General features: G+C 36.1%; 1 protein-coding gene across 8 annotated transcripts in view; it reads left to right on the forward strand.

The window, feature by feature from the left end:
- RYR2 (ryanodine receptor 2) overlaps window positions 1-17556 on the forward strand; it is a 381847-nt gene that overhangs the window by 128537 nt on the left and 235754 nt on the right. For 5 of the 8 annotated variants that reach the window (XM_027657258.1, XM_027657254.1, XM_027657259.1 and 2 more), the window contains exon 4: window positions 7070-7090. The exons of the other annotated variants lie outside the window; for them this stretch is intronic. In XM_027657258.1, coding sequence (XP_027513059.1) covers window positions 7070-7090 — 21 coding nt within the window. The remainder of the gene's footprint in view (window positions 1-7069; window positions 7091-17556) is intronic. 8 annotated transcript variants of the gene reach the window in all.

Below are 17556 nucleotides of genomic sequence, written 5' to 3' on the forward strand. Positions count from 1 at the left end.
ATAAATCCTTGTCAGAGCTTATTAAGGGAGCCAAAAGCATTTGGTTGCACACATTATATGTGAATTCTAAGCTAAACTTTTTCTGTAACATGAAAGAATTTAATTTCACAAGCTCTACTCCGATATTTGACAACTTCATTTTTCAGGAAAATGTTGTCTGCAGATACTCATCAGTTAGGCAGTGTAACAGCTAAATTGCATCATGAGCTTATTAACTCCCATCTAATCATCCAGTCATGGCTGATAAATCACTCCTCCTAGTGCCTTGTTTTAATAAAATCTGTTTTCCCTGCTGCTGACCAGAAAAGTGCTGTCTAATTTCATGTGTGGGATAGTTTTTGCTGAAGGGATCAAAGTGCAACTCTTCTCTGATCTGAAGGGCCATGTGAAGGAATCATCACATGCAAGAACCTTGCATGTATGATTATTCTTCTTTGTTTAAGGGGTAGGAAAAATGTGTGTTTCCCCACAGAGTCAAAAAGCTTTCCTGTGCTGTGGAAGCAGAATGGAGCCGTTTTGGAAGAGGAATGCAACTTTAGCTGGTGGATTTTTAAATATTCAAATCACCTATCTCCAACTGCGGAACTCTGAATTCATTAATTACTTTGTATTAGTAAGCAGCAAGATAACACAGAGAGCTGGCAGCTCTGTCATTTTCTCAGCATGGGAGGAGGGGGAAAGTAATTTCATCCCTCATGCAAACGGAAAAAGGTAACACCTCCCATTTCTTTTAATAAGTGTTCTGTATGTTAATGAATAAGACAAGTTATTGAGGTACTTCCTTAAAAAAAGTATGAAGATTGGCAGTTAAGTGCACTCTTGGCAATTTAAGCTCGCTGATTCACACTACAGTAGCCTAGTTAATAACATATTTGAAAGCTAACAGTAGCTGTGACTATGATGGCTGAAAACGTTTTCAGGTTTTCTAGTGGAACCCCCACTTGTAGGAAGGAAGAGTCAGAAATGAACTGGAGGTCTCTTGATATAACCAGAGCTCTTTTAGTTTCCCAGCACTGACTAGAAAGTTTTCTTAATCAAACTTCTGACCAGAAAATCCAAATTATAGTTTCTTATTTCTGTACTTTATTTGACTGTTTTCATTAGTCTAGGGGTTGTCTACAGGTGCCAGGCATAACTCTCTAAAATAACAAAATATAAACCCAGTAATTTTCTTAAGAAATTATTTGGGTAAGTCTTTATCAGATGGTGATGTGTCATAAAAAGGGACAGAGTTGTTAATGTCCAACAGTGTTAGCTTGTACTTATTGCAAGGTCTACCCTCCCAGACTTTGAATTTACATAACCTAAATGTTTCTCACTGCAAAGAGAGAAAGTGAGAGAAATAAGAGGAAGAAGAGTATTTAATGCAGTGTGGGCTTTCTTATCATGCGGATGGACTTACTTGCTACCAGTGGAAAGCTTTATGAAAAGGTGAGATAGTTTAGAGGTTTATTGTACTTAAAATACTGACTACTCACAACTATTTTAGAGATACAACACTGCTAACAGGACAATAGGAAATAAAATGGAGGGGGGGACAAAGTGTGGAATTTTTGCAGATGAAGAGGTACTGTCATTTTCTCCCCGTTCCACCTTATTTAGCATCTGAAGTGATTGTTAGCAGTCCATTTCAAGTAAGGCAGAAAAAGAATAAAGAATAAGAGTTGGCTTTGATCAACTGCACTTTGATCAAATGCAAGTACTGGAAAAGATCAAAAAGGGCAGGCACAGTATTTTTGCATTCTGCTCATCCTCAGGGAGAAGCAAGGACAGGATCAAAATCATTACCTATTTAAAATCACAGAATTGTGACAAGCAAGTATTTCTAGCCTGGCACATGAGCTCTTCTTTTGTGTGTGCCATATTTGGAATGAGGATGTATGGCATAAAAGTAAACATTTTGTCATCCTAGACAAGTTTCCTATTTTGGAGGTAGATAGCAGCAAACCTTATTTCAGTCTTACCATGACCCTTTGAGCGCTAATGTGCTCTAAGTTTTCTTTCTAGGGTAATGGTCAGTAAAAACTGACTTTGGGGGAAGAGAAATTGTTTCTTCTCAGTTATGTTTTATGATCTAAGTTGCATTCAGAGGCGTTAAACCAAATAGACATGAAAGCACAGCTCTTGAAGCATCTTGAAGACAAAAGTCTGCAGTGGAAGACAACCCTGGGCTGGAAGAGAAGGCATATCATCAATTAACTTGTTGGGTATTAAATTTAGGAAATCAAGGTGTCTATGAAGCTAGTCAAGTGTTGTAACAGAAGTAAAAAATACAATTAGATTTGGAATCTTTCTGGTTTGATTTTAGTTATTCTTACCTTGCTTATCTTATTAAACTTTTAGACAAAGGTTTTGCTTGGTGTTCTCAGTTTCCATAACTGAGAAATGGAAAAAAAATTCTGTTTTTTCTAATAAGAGAATCCTTCTTCATTTAATAAAAAAATTAGTATAACCGCAAGGGAAGATATAACATCCACTAGCAGGAATACATATCCTTGAGATTTCAGCTTACAATCCCATCTGTGGATAATGGTTGTATATTATAAATATCATGAAGTTTTCATAAATATTTGTAGAGAATGTGATTAGCCATAGTCAGCTAAGATTCTCCTATACTGTGTGGAATAAAGTTCCTTAGTGTTTTTGTATGCTGCTCAAGCAGATGAAAGCAAACAGAATACAGAAGCCAGAATTAGGAATGGGAGGTTGTTTTCATGGCTTAAAGTAGCTTACTTTGCAGCTTTGTGCACTGGTAATCAATATTGCTGTATTAGTGGTTATTCAGCATATGTTCTGTGAGCTTACTTTATGTCAAGATTTAAAAAGTGAGTTTGTGAATGACTCCTCATAATGGTGAAGAGGTCCCTCTATTTCTCTTCATTTAGTTCATGGCTCCTTTTGGCAAGAGAAAGTATGGTTAACGAAACTACGTTCCTGCTCTTTTAACTGACTTTTATGTCTGGTTAATGTAATGCTGAATATCTGCAGTGCTCAGGAAAAATAAAGAAAAAAACAGCTTTCCAGTTTGGATTAAATGCGTTTAAAATGAAAGCTTGCCTGAAAAGATTGGAGTTCTGATATGCCTCTGAAGAGAAGTCCGCAAATGCAGATCACTGAAATTTCTGGATTTGCATAGCAGTAAATTGTTAAGTTGTGACTGCATGTTCTTCATTGAGAACTTCTCACTAGAGCTATATGAAATTCTAAGGGAAGTATTAAGACTCTGTAGTACAGCGCTCTCTTCTAGTTCAAGAAGAGAAATCATTTTGTAATGTGAAATGCCATCTTTGATCTTTTGCTTGATTCTTAGAATATAACTTTGAATCCTTGTCTTTTTGTCCTTATTCTACCTGTATTTTTTTAGACATCCATATACATGGGTGCCATACCATTTTATTGCCCATCAAACGATACTCTAGTTTGAAGTATCATATATTCTACTAATTAAATTAGTTATGTTGATGGCTACTTGCTAGCAGTAGGCAATGAAATAATTCTTTTAAGTTCAAGTTAGTAGCTTTCTGTAAAATGATTATTGTAGTATAAGTAGTTCACAATCACTAGGTGAATTCTGGAGATATGACATCCATCATCCTTTTGCTAACTCTGGTCTTTTCATGGCAAGATAATAATTTTTTATATTCAGAACTGTCATATGGCAATGAACCCACTAAATTTTCATATGCAGGATTAGACGGGGTCATGTTCTTTTTTGTCTTAGGAAAAACCAAGGTACATGAGGAAAGAATATTTTTAAGTAGCATACTGCCTTTGAGGTATATATATTTAATTCGGATTCTGCATCCTCTACTGGAGGAAATGTTGTAAATCTTGATAGTCTTTGGATAAAGAAAATGAGAAAAATCAGTATATACCTACCTAAGCATTCTGTTTTTCCAAACAATGTAATTAAATGATCAGGAGAGAAAATGAGCCAGAAGAAGAATAGTTATTGAATTCCAGGGATTTGGATTTATTGGGACAAGGCAGAATTGACTGTGCTTTATAAAATAAATGATTGTACTGTTCTTTCAGACTGTCTTTAACATAATGTGTGATAGAAATTAAGCAATTTACAGTGTAAGAGGCCACAGTGAGAGGGAACTTATGGAAATGACTGCCAGTCCCTGTCTGCCATCCACTCAACCCTTCCTGAACTGTAAACCTTCCTAGACCAGTTGGAAGAGCTATACCTCCTAAGAGGTGAACAGCTCAGCAAAACCCAAGCTGAGTAATTTATGGTAAGAACAGGTAGTTCCAAAACCATGGGAGCATTAAGCACTCCAAAAAAGGGAGGTGACAAAATGTGGTCTGATAGAAGAGAATGTTAGAATTTGTTTGATTGTTTATATTTTTCTGTTTATTTCTTTGTTTTTTTGAGTGTATATGGGCTTTTTTTGGGTGGGGGGGGGGGGTTTTGTTTAGTTTTGTTTTGTTAGGTTTTTGATTTTTCTTAAGTTCTCCCCCTGGATTAATGACTAATGCATATATAGCAATAGGAACTCTGAATCCTAGTGTTTCCCGAATTTGGATGAATACTGGGAAATCGATGGGAAAAGGGGTTCCTGTGGCTTCTAGTCTTCAAGACAGACAAAAGATGGAGGTCTCAGTGTGAAACATAATCGGTATATAGGAGTGCTGTGAAGTATCTGCTTGCTTCATATCTGAATCATAGCTTAGATCTTAGATACAAACACTAGGCTGAGATATCCATTGTTTGCTTTCATTTCTGTTTTTGTGAGCTTTACATCTATTTTGCCTACGTTAGGAAAATTACTCACAGTATTTTTATGTATATATATACTAAGATTACTCATATTATTTACTTTTAGCTTTACCTAATATGCATTACTGGAAATTTCCAGTTAAGTAAATATATTATTATGTCATGCTTATGCCGTTTTTCACCCCCAGATGGGATATTAAATGTCTAGAAGGTCATAGCTCTTCCAGAATATGTTCCATAAGGTAAAAGCAAACTAAATTTTGTCTACATATATTGAACAGACAGGTTTTAGAACTTGGGTCAAAGTGGTCTGTAAGAAACAAATGTCTTGTGACCTCAGTCTCTGAATGAGCTCTCCCACAAATGAAAAGGAAGCACACTGGATTTGGGAGGGCTCTGAAGAAACTCACAGCAGGGGGCCTATAGAATATGTCCATAATTACAAATGCAAGATTTTGTTGTGCTGTACACTGTACTAGAAGCATTTTGGATGCATTCATCATCTTTCCTGTATGAAAGATGTGGGTGTCAAACTGTATGTTTGACAATTGTACATGAACCATTCAAGTACTTGTCCTGAGAGACTCTTGGATAAAGGTGGCTTTGGCATATGCCAAAACCTGTTGACAGTTCTGTTTAAAGGTGAGTATACCAATGCAGAATTTATGTGTAGAGTTTATAAATACTTGGCAAATATTGCACTTGACTCTTTAAGATAACTGGTGTTCATTAAAATAAGGTAAATGAACAATTCAGAAATTAAAAGGCAATTAATTTTAGAACTGATAATGGGTGTTGAGCTTTGAGTAAATTCTTTCTGATACCAATACTGCCCTGTTCACTTACATTTTGGGATAGCAAGCACTTCTCAAAGCAAGGCAATAAAGACATAAATCAATTCACCTCTTTCTAGCATTGTCACACAGGCAAGTTGCTTGCAGTGCCGTTTTCAGAGCATATACAATTTTAACAAAGCAAAAGATGTATCTAAAACAAGGTAAAAAATGAAGTACTTGTACTTAAATCTAACTTGGCTATTCCTTACTCCTTTTTTTTCTTTAAGACATTGTAATTGTGTTGTTTGTGTTTAGATTTAAATTATTGCTTACTTTTCTAATATATCAACATCTTATTAAATTTTTTCTTATATTTTATCTGGTTTAAAACATTTAGGTGTTTCTTAGGAGGAATTCCTGAAGCTGTGGTTGATAATAAAAGTCACAATAAAGATTAATTAAAAAAATAGAGGCAAATAAGAATTTTATGTGCTAGCAGGACTGAACAATATTGAAAATATAAAACTCCTCTTTAATCGAAATGTGTATTTAAAAAATGAGAAAATTTACTTTGAACTATTCTAACAGATAAGACTAAATACATTGCCTTTTTTTACAGAAACTTCACAAACAAGTTTTAATCTGAATATTACTGTTTTTGAGAATTACTCTTGGTTTTCCCTAAGCTATCTTAAATTATTGTTAAACTTTTATGTGGCATATGCTAACAAAAGGTCAGTATGTACCTGCAATAAAACCATGGAAGGCATGATATGCTTCAGTGTTTTCTGTGCAAAGTCCAGAGACAAATCTACTTCAGATATACTGCTGTTGTTGTCAACTTAGTTTTTAATAGGTAGTGCCATACAAACTGTTCTAGTAGCTGAAATGTGTTCTAGTAGATATTCTCAATCCTTTCTGAGACTGTAAGATAGTCCAAAAACTTCTTAGATAAAGTAATTTAAAATCTGTTTCCTTAATGAACCTTGAAACCTTAAGCTTTTGAAACCATTCTCTCTTTCCCCATCAGAAAATTGAATGACATTTTGATGTGCTGTTCTCTGTTCTTATACAAGTTATTCTCTTATGTTGCAGGTAGGGTCAGGGTCTGACAGGTGCCCCTAATTTTACCTTTTATACTTACTACATTCACTAAAATGGCAAACTTTGAATAGCAGCAATGGAACCTTTTCAAGTGAATAATGTGCACTTATGACAGAGTTTTACTCAAGAAGAAATGGCAATACAATTTGTGGGTAACTGTGTTCTGCATTTTTGACTGGTTGGTACTGAATACACTGTGGAATTACTTCAGCATCAGTCTTCCTTTGCTGCCTATTATCTGATATTTGGAGGGACATTTTGGACTTCCAGAATTTGAAGTGCTTTCCACAAAATAAAGAGAGAAAGTGGAATATTGGTATTTTAAAGAGAAACTACCAGAAGAGTAACTTAGACTCATACTAGATACATTTCCAAAAATGTGAAATGTTAACTTCAAAATAGACTTTGATACACTGTATTTAAGGGAAGAGATTTACTGATTTCTTGCTTTTTCTTTCTACAGCTAGTTGATGTGGAAAAATGGGTATGTGATTCTGTCTTTTATTCACTCGATCCCAAATGTTTCATGTTGCCACTGAGTCTAACCTGTCTGTTTTGATACCCTGTGTGTTCATGACCCTTCAACTTGCACGGCTCAAAAAAAAAAAAAAAAAAGAGGCTAATATTTGGTCGTGTAGAATCTGGTCATTTGTGAATTGTCATGCCAAATTTCATGTTACCACAATGACTTTTTCTCTTTTAATTTGATCATAGAATTGTGTAATATGAACGTATGATTATTGCCTGTCAGTTTTGAGCCTTGCTGTCTAATGTTATAATTCCATTCTGTAACCCACCCTATCTTTTCCAATATAGACAGTGTAATCCTAAACTGCATGACAGTAAGATAATTAATACTGGTAAATAATGTGTAATGCTGTGTGTAACTGCAAATACACGAAACATTTAATGATGGAGAACAGCTGCTGTAGAATAAAAAAAATTCCTAGATTTTTGCAAATAAAGCACAGTTCTCTGTTGAATGTGTTGTTAAGGCCTTTCCTAATGTGTCTGTCTATACCATGCATATTTGTTTGAGCATTTGATATAACTCCTCTCTGTGGGACATATTTACGTATGTTTTTCTTCAATGTAATCTGTAACATCTGCATATGTATGAGTTAATGGCTGTAAAAATGTGTGTAGAATTGTTTGTTCACATTGAAAATGTTAGAAGCCTCTCTGAAAGCTTGGGCCATAATAGGCCTCCTTGGTTTCTTAATACTTAGTTTGAGCTGCACATGACCAGTGACAACCTCAGACATCTTCTGGAATATGGCCGATAATATAACTATAGCACTGGTCTCATTTTATTTCAGCCAGAAATTACAGAATTTTAATCTGTGGTTATTACATATTTATAGTAAGTAGTGACTCAAATTAGAGCTTGCCTGAGACTTCTGCAGGTAAGTACATTGTTTAAATGGTGGCTTAGACTTTTCAACACTCGTGCTACTGTACTCACAAATATCTATGTTATGTGACATCTATAGGTATATATTTATAATATTTATTAAACAATAACTCTAGTTAAGTATTAATTTTAGCTAATTGTGGCAGTATGGTGGCGTTATCCATATTCTGTGGATCTGATATTGATAAAAACCATCAATTCTTACACGGATTGATTTTGAGTGTTTTTAAGCCATACTGATGGTCAGGTTACCTTCTCAGTTTGCCTATCTTTTTAACTACAATTGAGAAAGTTAGGTTGTATATCTTTAGATTCTGTGGTTTTATTCCTATAAGTAATTTTGCTATAAAGAGAAAAAACTACTATTAAAAACATGTTCAGTATTATACAAGCACCTAGCCTCATACTTCACAATGCATGAAAAATTATATGCTAGAAGTTTATTAGTGACACTCTGATGTGGCTTGTTTTTGCCTGAAGTGTTCATAGTCAGTTCTTGGAAAATGTAGTATTTCAGATCTGCTGTTTAGGTGGTGGGGGTTTTTTTGTTTGTTTTGTTTTGGTGTTGTTTTTTTTTTATTTTATTTTATTTCAGAATTTAGTAACATCAAAATCTTATGCTTTGGAAAGACTGCTTCATCGAAATGAGTCCTTAAGTTATTTAAAAAGAGCTTATTCCCATGAGAGCAAAGCTAAATGTTTCATTCCAAGTTATACTGGTTAAAGGCTTTTCCTAACAGACTGACTATGTAATCCAGACAACTGATCTGATAGAGATGGAGTGGGTGCTGGCTTTACTTCACATAAAATAATTCTCCCTCAAATGAAGCCCCAATTTGGCCTGTAAAGCAGTTTTTAACTCCCTCTGTAATTCCAGAGTGTTACCAGCGGTATTATGGTGGACTGCAGATGTACACAGTGAATTAATGCAGTAGAAAGCTGGTGATTGTTCAGCTGCATGGTCACTGAAGTCAGACACCTCATTCTAATACATCTATTTCTTCATAAGCCATTTTCCAATATAAGACACACAAGACTAATGCAAGTGTGTTCAATTATGTCTAGGTATCTGTGGAAACCTTGAAGCCCAAGGCCAGAGGAAAGCTTCATGTCAAATTAATGAGCAAATTAGTAGCTGAACCTTACTGCAAGTAGTTTCATGCCATTCAAAGGATAAGCTGAAGTCATTCACTTCTGAGCTGTTCTAGCCTGTAAAGTGTGCTAACAAAATTTTTAGGAGAAATTACTCCAGTTCCTGTGTTCTCCTGTTGAATGACTGTAATTCTTCTGGTTATTTTGTTCCAAAATATTTGCTCTGCTTAAGGGATATGCTGGGAGTTGAAGCTGAGTAAAAATTAAATGGCCTTAAGATATTCCTTGAACCCTTGGCTTTCTCCTTTTGTCTCTGAGCAGGTATGAGTGTGAAGGCTTGTAGGTCTGCTTTGGTACAGAATCAACTACATATAATTGCTGAATTATTTTGAAAATTTGGCATCAAAAAGAGCCATCAAGAATGAATGTTTTCAGGACAGATTACTCTGAAGGGAAATGAAATGTTTCTTAAAATTAGAGTGCAAGGTACAAGAATTTTCATGTTTACCCTGGCTAATGGCAATGTAGGATTGTCTTCAACTTTTAGACAGAGAAACCTCTTTTGCTGAAGGTAAAGGTAAATCTTTTTCTTTTCGCCTCAAGTAGTTACAGCGTTAGCTTAGTTTTATGCCACTAATACAACTAATTTTCAATTTCTTTGGAGAAAAGAAACTTGCAGAGTAAGGATGCACACTTTAGACACTTTCCAAAAGAATTACTTTCATTACAGTACTTCTGAGCTGAGAAGAAGTTAATAAATTCTGGCTTTGAGGATAGTGTGGACTGGGTGAATGTAACAAATGGATTTTGGCTAGAGGAAACAAGCTACGATTGTTGTAGACATTGGAGTTAGACATAAAACAAAACTTCATTAAGAGAAATGGTTCAGGTAATATGTCTTCAGTGCTATTAAAGTAATTAATTGCACATCTGTACTTTATAATCAGTATGATTTTCAAGCATTAAATGAATTATATAAGGACTTAATTTTTTTTTTTTAATTTCATGTTCACACTAAGTTAATTTCCTTAAATATAGATTTATTTTTCATATTACTGTTGGCAAATATGCAAATTGTGCACAAATATTTTATCCCCCAATGTAAAGAATTTGCATTCAAATTTCAGATGTAACATAGACTGCAGAGGTGGCTCAATGAGTGAAATGAGCACTGTTAACATAGGTGCGTTCAGTTACTTTCACACATGTCATGAAGGGAAATGGGAGGAGATACCAGTGTATGATGTTAAAGTGAACAGACATATCGAAATAGAGTGATTGTGGAAATGCTGCTAAAATGCCACACCTACTGTGATAGTTTCAATCGTATCTGTAATTCCATCCTTGGTGCCCTGTATATTGTAGTGTATTCTAACTGCAGTCCAAGTCTAATTTACGTCATCAAAAAAAAAATTATACTAACATTTTCTTTCTAGAAAAAATCCGTGTGCAAATCTGACTAAAACTTATTTTAATAGATAGTAGCATTTCCAACTGTATACTAGGATTCTTTTGGTATTTCTCCTTCAGTCCATATTATAGATCTGAGAATTTCAAGCTGTGTTCCATGTACCAATGGTAATTTCTGTGAATTAGAAACAAACTTCTAGGTTAGGTTAGTGTAAAGATCTGATATTTCAGATAGCATATGCAATGCTACAAGAATTGTATGAAAGATATAGTCAGGAGATGATCTCTAAATTAAAGGATTTATGGCAGCTTTGCTGTCAAAAAATTATCAATAAAATAGCAATACTATTTTGATCTTTTCATCTAGCCAGGAAGGCCAAGCATTAAGGTGAGATTCTGATAAATTAGAATATTAAGTGATATGCTACCCAAAACCTGTCCAAGGAGCCAAGTAATATGGCTCTGAACAGCTGTGAATGTTTGCACTAAGAACACATTTTCAGTGTCCTCAGATAAAGCTTCAACAGGTTTTAGGTTACATCTATTTGTTTTATTTTGAAAAAGAGAGAATAGTGAGGATGATGAATAGAATGATCCCTGCCCTGCCCTTCCCTGCCCTGCCCTGCCCTGCTCTTCCCTGCCCTGCCCTGCCCTGCCCTGCCCTGCCTTCCCCTTCCTCTCCCCTCCCCTCCTGTCAGAATAACTTCTGAAAAAATTTGATGCTAGAGAAACAGGTGCCTCTAGGACTGAGGCAGATTTGCCAGCCCACTTCCTCATGTCCTCTCTGTGGTCGCATAGGTCAAACTACAGGGTGATGTGTACCTACTATATCCTCTCTTTTGAGCAGAGAAAAGTTTATACTGAATAGCTGAGACACTGGTCCATACTGGTGGGGAGTATGATCTTTGTGTTGCTGGACCAGTTTTTCCGCAGCTGAGATGAGGAAGGAAGAGACATTTTCTCCGTATTGGTGGAGTTGACTGGCTAATTCATCCACCTCTAGCATGGCTAATTCCCTCAGGTACTGGATACCTTTCACCATGGTGGTCCACTTGCCTGGGTGACACATATTCCTTGAAGGGATGCCTTTCCTTCCCATCTGACAGAAGTCACCTCCAGAAACTAAGGAATTTTACCCCTCTTTCAACCACTTTGTCAATGCTTCCTTCCCTAGAAAGGAATCCCGGCTTCCTTACCCTCTAATTCCAGGCTGCTGTCTCCATTTTCCCAACATTGGAGCAGCAAGATGACAATGTGCTTACCTATACAACAGCTGAAATCTTTTCACACGTCTCACTGCTCACTCAGTTGGTTGGTTGCCATCTCATTTATGAGTTTTTCTTTTTTCTGCTCCCTGATCAATGTCCACTTCTCTTCCTCTTCCTGTTCTTGTGATGGCCCTGCTTTGAAGTAGTCTACCTTGTCCACTTTTCCTTCCTACTCCCTCTTAGAAGACACTCTTTCATCCCTTACTAAATGACCTCACTTCTGCTTCCAGTATTTCTTTTGGTGTATAGAGGTGACTGATACTGGCATGGGTTGGTTCATTGGTTCAGCTGCAGTGCCTATGGCCAGGGTTGGGGTAGCCACAGTGCATGTCATTTTGTCATCAGATCCAGAGATCTTCTCTTCCCCTTGAGGGTATGAATAATGTTGAACAGGGCATGGCAGGCGTGAACCAGGCCCAAACATGTTGCAGTGATTTGTGTCTGTCTGGAATTGCCAGGGTGAGAGCATACCTTTACCAAGTATTTTACTAGCTTTTCAGGATTCTGCACTTGTTCAGGGGTGAAATCCCAAAATGTTAGAGGCACTTCTAGGCACTTGCCTGTCCTATCCCACACACCCTGACACTCATCACTATCAAGCCTCAGGACAGATCTATGGGTGGTATTCTTAAACAGCTGTTTAGCCATAAACAAGACCTGAAACACATTCAGGAGACCTAGTAATAGGAACATGCTGGCTTTAACACCCTGAGGATAGCCAAAATTCTCAAGCACTATTGTAATTAGCTTGGAGGAAAAGGGGAAGATGGAGGAACATATCTCCCCCATAGATTGGCTCTCTGAGGAGTAAAGGTAAAAGGTGTAATGATTAATACTTTCTGATAGATGGCTCCTGGAATATGAAGGTGATGGCAATGCTGATTACAAATACCAGAGTAGTCTCATGATGCTCAATTTTATCATATCCTAATGCAGTATTACAAAGTACAAAATAATGACCCTAAGCCAACCCCCAGAGATTATAAACAGAGCAACTGGGAAGATACACCTCATACAAGATGTTAAATAACACAACTTTGAGAACATACACAACAACTATAAGACAGATTACCTTTTTAGCAGGGCCTGTTGGGGTAGGACAGGAGGTGATGGTTTTAATCTGAAAGACAGTTAATTTATATTAGGTATAAGGAAGACATTTTTTATGATGAGAGCAATGAGACACTGGAGCAGGTTACCCAAAGAGGTGGTGGATGCCCTATCCCTGGAAACATTCAAGATCAGGTTTGATGTGGCTCTGAGCAACCTGGTCTAGTTGAAGATGTCCCTGCTCATTGTGGGGGTTTGGACTAGATGACCTTTAAAGGTCCCCTACAACCCAAAATGTTCTATGATTCTACATTTCTATGGCCTCTAAAAGCAAATAAATCAACATTGTGACCAGAGACTAATAAAATAATATAACGAATGCTTATAAAAAATTTGTTATAGCACACTCCAATCAGATCTGTCATTATCTCAACAGTTCGTACCCCATTTCAGGCACCAGAAAGGATTGAGGTGCTTTATAAGTGCAGGCAGTTAAACACCACACTACTTGCTCACTGCCTTCCCAACCCCAAGTAGGATGAGGGTTACAACTGGGAAAAAAAAGTAAAATATGTGGGTTGAGATAAAATTAAAGGTTAATAGGACAGAAAATAAAATAATAGTAACAATAATGAAGAAAAAATTAGAATATGCAAAATAAGTGAAGCACAATGCAGTTGCTCACCACTCACCAACTGATGCCCAGCTGGTTCCTGACCAGCAGCCTCAGGCCCTCTTTCTCCCCAGTTTGTATACAAAGCATGACTCCATATAGTATGGAATATCCCTTTGACCAGGTTGGGTTGGCTGATCTGGCTATGTCTCCTCCTAGCTTCTTGTGCACTCCGGCTTACGGACTGGCAGGATATGAGAACCTGAAAAGCCCTTAACTTAGTATAAATACTGCTTAGCAACAACTAGAATATCAGTGTGTTATTATCATTATTCTAATCCTAAATTCAAAACACAGCACTGCACCAGCCTCTAGGAAGAACATTAACTCTGTCCCAGGTAAAACCAGGAGAGAAAGTTAGAATGACTTTTAAAAGTTTCAAATTATATCTCTTCTGTCTGTTTAATTTTCAAATACAGATTCTAAATTGCTAATTTTAGCCCAGAAACTCATGTCCACTGTTGTGCTGAGACACAGAGAGCAGCTGTGTAGGAGCAGGAATTTCTTCCTTCTGCAGAGAACGAGTTGGAGAAATTTCTTTTGTGACAGCCTGTTACCTATGTGAAGTCCATAATTTCTACTGTGTTTTTTCTTCTCTTTCTCTCCTTTTTTTCCCCCAAGCTGAGAGTTAATGTTTTTAAGAGTAAGCATTCTCCTTTAACTAAGAAGATATTTTGTCTAAAAACCTTGGAGAATGTTTCCAGGAGGGTATGACAGGAGTATCCAGAACCCTCTGTTCTGGCTGTTGGCTGGCAGCTGTGGCCCTTACAGTTCATGATACCTAACTTCTTAGGTTTGGCCTGAAGTTTCACAGGGCAACTTGCTTCATATAAGTGGGCATAACATACATCTAAGTGTTTGCCATGTAGAAATAACATTTTTGCAACAACTACATTTCAGAGTATTTCTTTCCCTGGTGGTTTTGAAGCAATAGGTGGACATGTGTTCAGATTTTCCTCACCCAGTGTTGTCTTTCAGGTTTTCTAGCTTGAGGAAGACTGTTCATGAAACTTTCTGTCTCTAAGACTGATGTGTAAATTATTTTTAAAATTATTAAGGAACCAGAGTAACTCTAAAGAATATGATATGACAGATCCAAATAGATGACAATTGTTTCTCATTTGTTATAGTTCATTTAATACATTAACTGGTGACAATGAATTGTTGAATCTGGTCATAAAAAAAATCCAGCACAAGAAGCTACTGTATAAAATATTCACTTTAACTTGAAGGTGGTTAAGAGATTACAATCCAGCAATTAAATAAATTGTCAAGAAGAGAACAAGAAGGTTTCACAGGACTGTTGTTTAATGTACTTTTGATATACTAAAAGAGATGGGGTTGTATAGTTCCCTGAATAAAATTTCGTAGTTGAATGACAGCTGGAAGAGACTTTGATGAATCTAATGTCCTTGACAAACTGACAGCGTGTTGGCAAGTGAAAGTCAGTATTGACAAATATAGGAAAGGTTTTATTTTAATTAATCATGTACATAGCTTGTTTCTGTATTAATTAATTTATACACACCCCACTGTAGACAGCTCAGTAAAGATTTCTGGTTAGTTTTTGGAGCCTCCCAGTAAAAACAAACAAAATTTCAGCGTGACAACTACCAAGCTATTTTGATAACAACCAAGTAGATGGGGAAGAATTTTAAGGAGAGAACTCTTTGGACATTTTAAATTGATTAGATGATACTTTTTTTCCCTTTAGCTAGAACACCTTGTACATCTTCGAGAACAGATACTTTGGTTTTAAAAGCATGTATGAAATGAAAGCAGCCAGCATTGCTTGGAAACTCTCCAGTTAGACTCCCTTTTCATATGGGATAGAAACAAACTTCAGTCCTCGGTTTCAACTCTGTGATATCAAAACATGAACTGATGAGGTCAAAAGGGGAAAAGGTGGCCATAGATCTCTCACAAAGAAAAGAAAATCATTGCATGTAGCATATCACTCTCCTTTTATTCTTGAACACCCTTCATGAAAATTAACCTAAAATTTTCTATAATCTTCTGGTATCAGTCATGTGGCTCTCAGGTTTTTAGTCTTGCTAACATTAAATTGTCTTAATTTAATGTGCATTTACATATGATGTGTTACTACAATAGTGATGTTGCTCTTCAACACTGCACTTTGAATGCAGGATTTACAACTTGCATTGTATTTAGAAACTATCAGCAGAGCAAGTTGTTTAAGACAATCAGACATGGCTCCTGCTTTAACTGTACTGTCCTTTGTCTTTAAGCAATAAGTTTTTCATATGCTATATTATTAAAGGTAAAGAAAATTCTGAGAAAACTACTGCATAAAAAAAATGATGAAGCCTTGTTCTGAGTAGCTGTTTTGCTTTCCAACACGAGCTATAATTATGGTAATTGCAATGATAAATGTTCCTTTTAAATGTGGTTTCTAGTGAGTATGTCCCACTCACTTTTTCAGGGAAAACAAATCCCACTTTTAAGCACCCAAAAGCAAATATTCATTTCACATTTTCTCTTTCTTTTCCCCTTCTCATGGATTTATAGAAATTTATGATTAAGGTAAGTGAGTTAAACATTTGGTATTATACTTCCTGTGAATTCCTACAGTTTAATTCATTCTATTTCATTATTTTTAACATCAGCATCAAACTTGCCTTCACTAAATAAAACATACTGAATTTCTTAAAAATTTGGATTTAGAAACCACAGTGACTCTAGTTTGGATTGGGGTTATGGTTTATTTAGATAATGAAGGACTAAGGGGAAGCACTCTTATGGAGAAAGGACTTTTGGCTGGCTTCTCCAGTTCTCATTTCATAATTATCCTTTCAGTAAGAATGTAGCATTATTCTGTAAATACAAAATCTTGAGACAATGAATAAATAAGAGAAGTCACAGTAAAACATTTGGGCATTTTGGAAAGCAGGGACATCAAACAGTTTCCTCTGTCACAAGAAGCTCTTGTAATGGTTTGGTATCTCTCTAGGATGGGTGGGGAGCGCTTGGGATGGAGCTGTCCCTGCCTCAGGTCAGCAGGCATTTGCTGTAGCTCTGCTTCTCAGGGCTGCTTTTTTTTTTTTTTGCTTTTATTTTTGACAAAGCACGTGATGAACCTCTAAGAATTTAGCATTTTAAATACCTGACATTTGAATAATTAGCTGCAGTTTTCACCAAAATGTGTTGCTGATCCATTTTCTACTTTAATTATCAATGTCTATTCCCAATTCAACTTCTAAAATGATTTCTTTACTGATTTTCATCTTGTAAGAGTTTGCTTTTCTATGGTATGGTCTTGCTTCCTTGTCACACTCCCAAAGGGAGAAATTCTGGGCTAGATAAGCAGTTCTATTTTAAGTACTGGATTTAATGATGTCAGAGGAATTTTCTTAGCATGATTCCTCTGCTTATCCATCTTTTCTTCCCCCTCGGCTGTCTGTCTTATTCTTTATCTGTGAGTTTCTTTCTCAAGTGACAAGGATGATTCACATTCCCTCTATCATATAACAACAGAAAAAGCTTAGTCACAATCCTTAACCTGTGAAAAATGCCTCCCTCCTCCGCTTATTCAGCTCTAAAATAACCAGGGCGATTTTTATTATTTCTTCTATGTCCTATACAGATAAGGAGGAGGAGTGCAGGGGAAGAGAAATCTTCACTAGATGAAGGGAGAAATTGATAAATTTTATTCTGTTGGGCAATTTTTTTTCCAAAACACTGAAAGTGCTTGAAAGTAGGCGTTTGTAATGGAATTATTGCCTTAGCCATAAATATAAATGTTTGTTTTAAATATAAGACTGGAAACAGATGATCAATATTATTAATTTTTGATTTATTTTTACTGCTGTGTCTGATTTTCTTTCTTGTGTAGTTTTCCATTGCTGGGGAAGTGATAACATATACTTACTGTCAGAAATATTAATGATGAGGTGTATTTGAAATGTTTCTAATTCTGCCTTCCAACAGGTAATATTAGCGAAATTGGGATCATTTAGCATGGGGCTGGAAAACATTTGTCATCATTACTGATGTTTCCAATCTTTTTAATGTAGATAGTAAAA

Source organism: Corapipo altera, unplaced genomic scaffold (genome assembly GCF_003945725.1).
Source record: "Corapipo altera isolate COAL_440 unplaced genomic scaffold, ASM394572v1 2c, whole genome shotgun sequence".
Lineage (NCBI taxonomy): Eukaryota > Metazoa > Chordata > Aves > Passeriformes > Pipridae > Corapipo > Corapipo altera.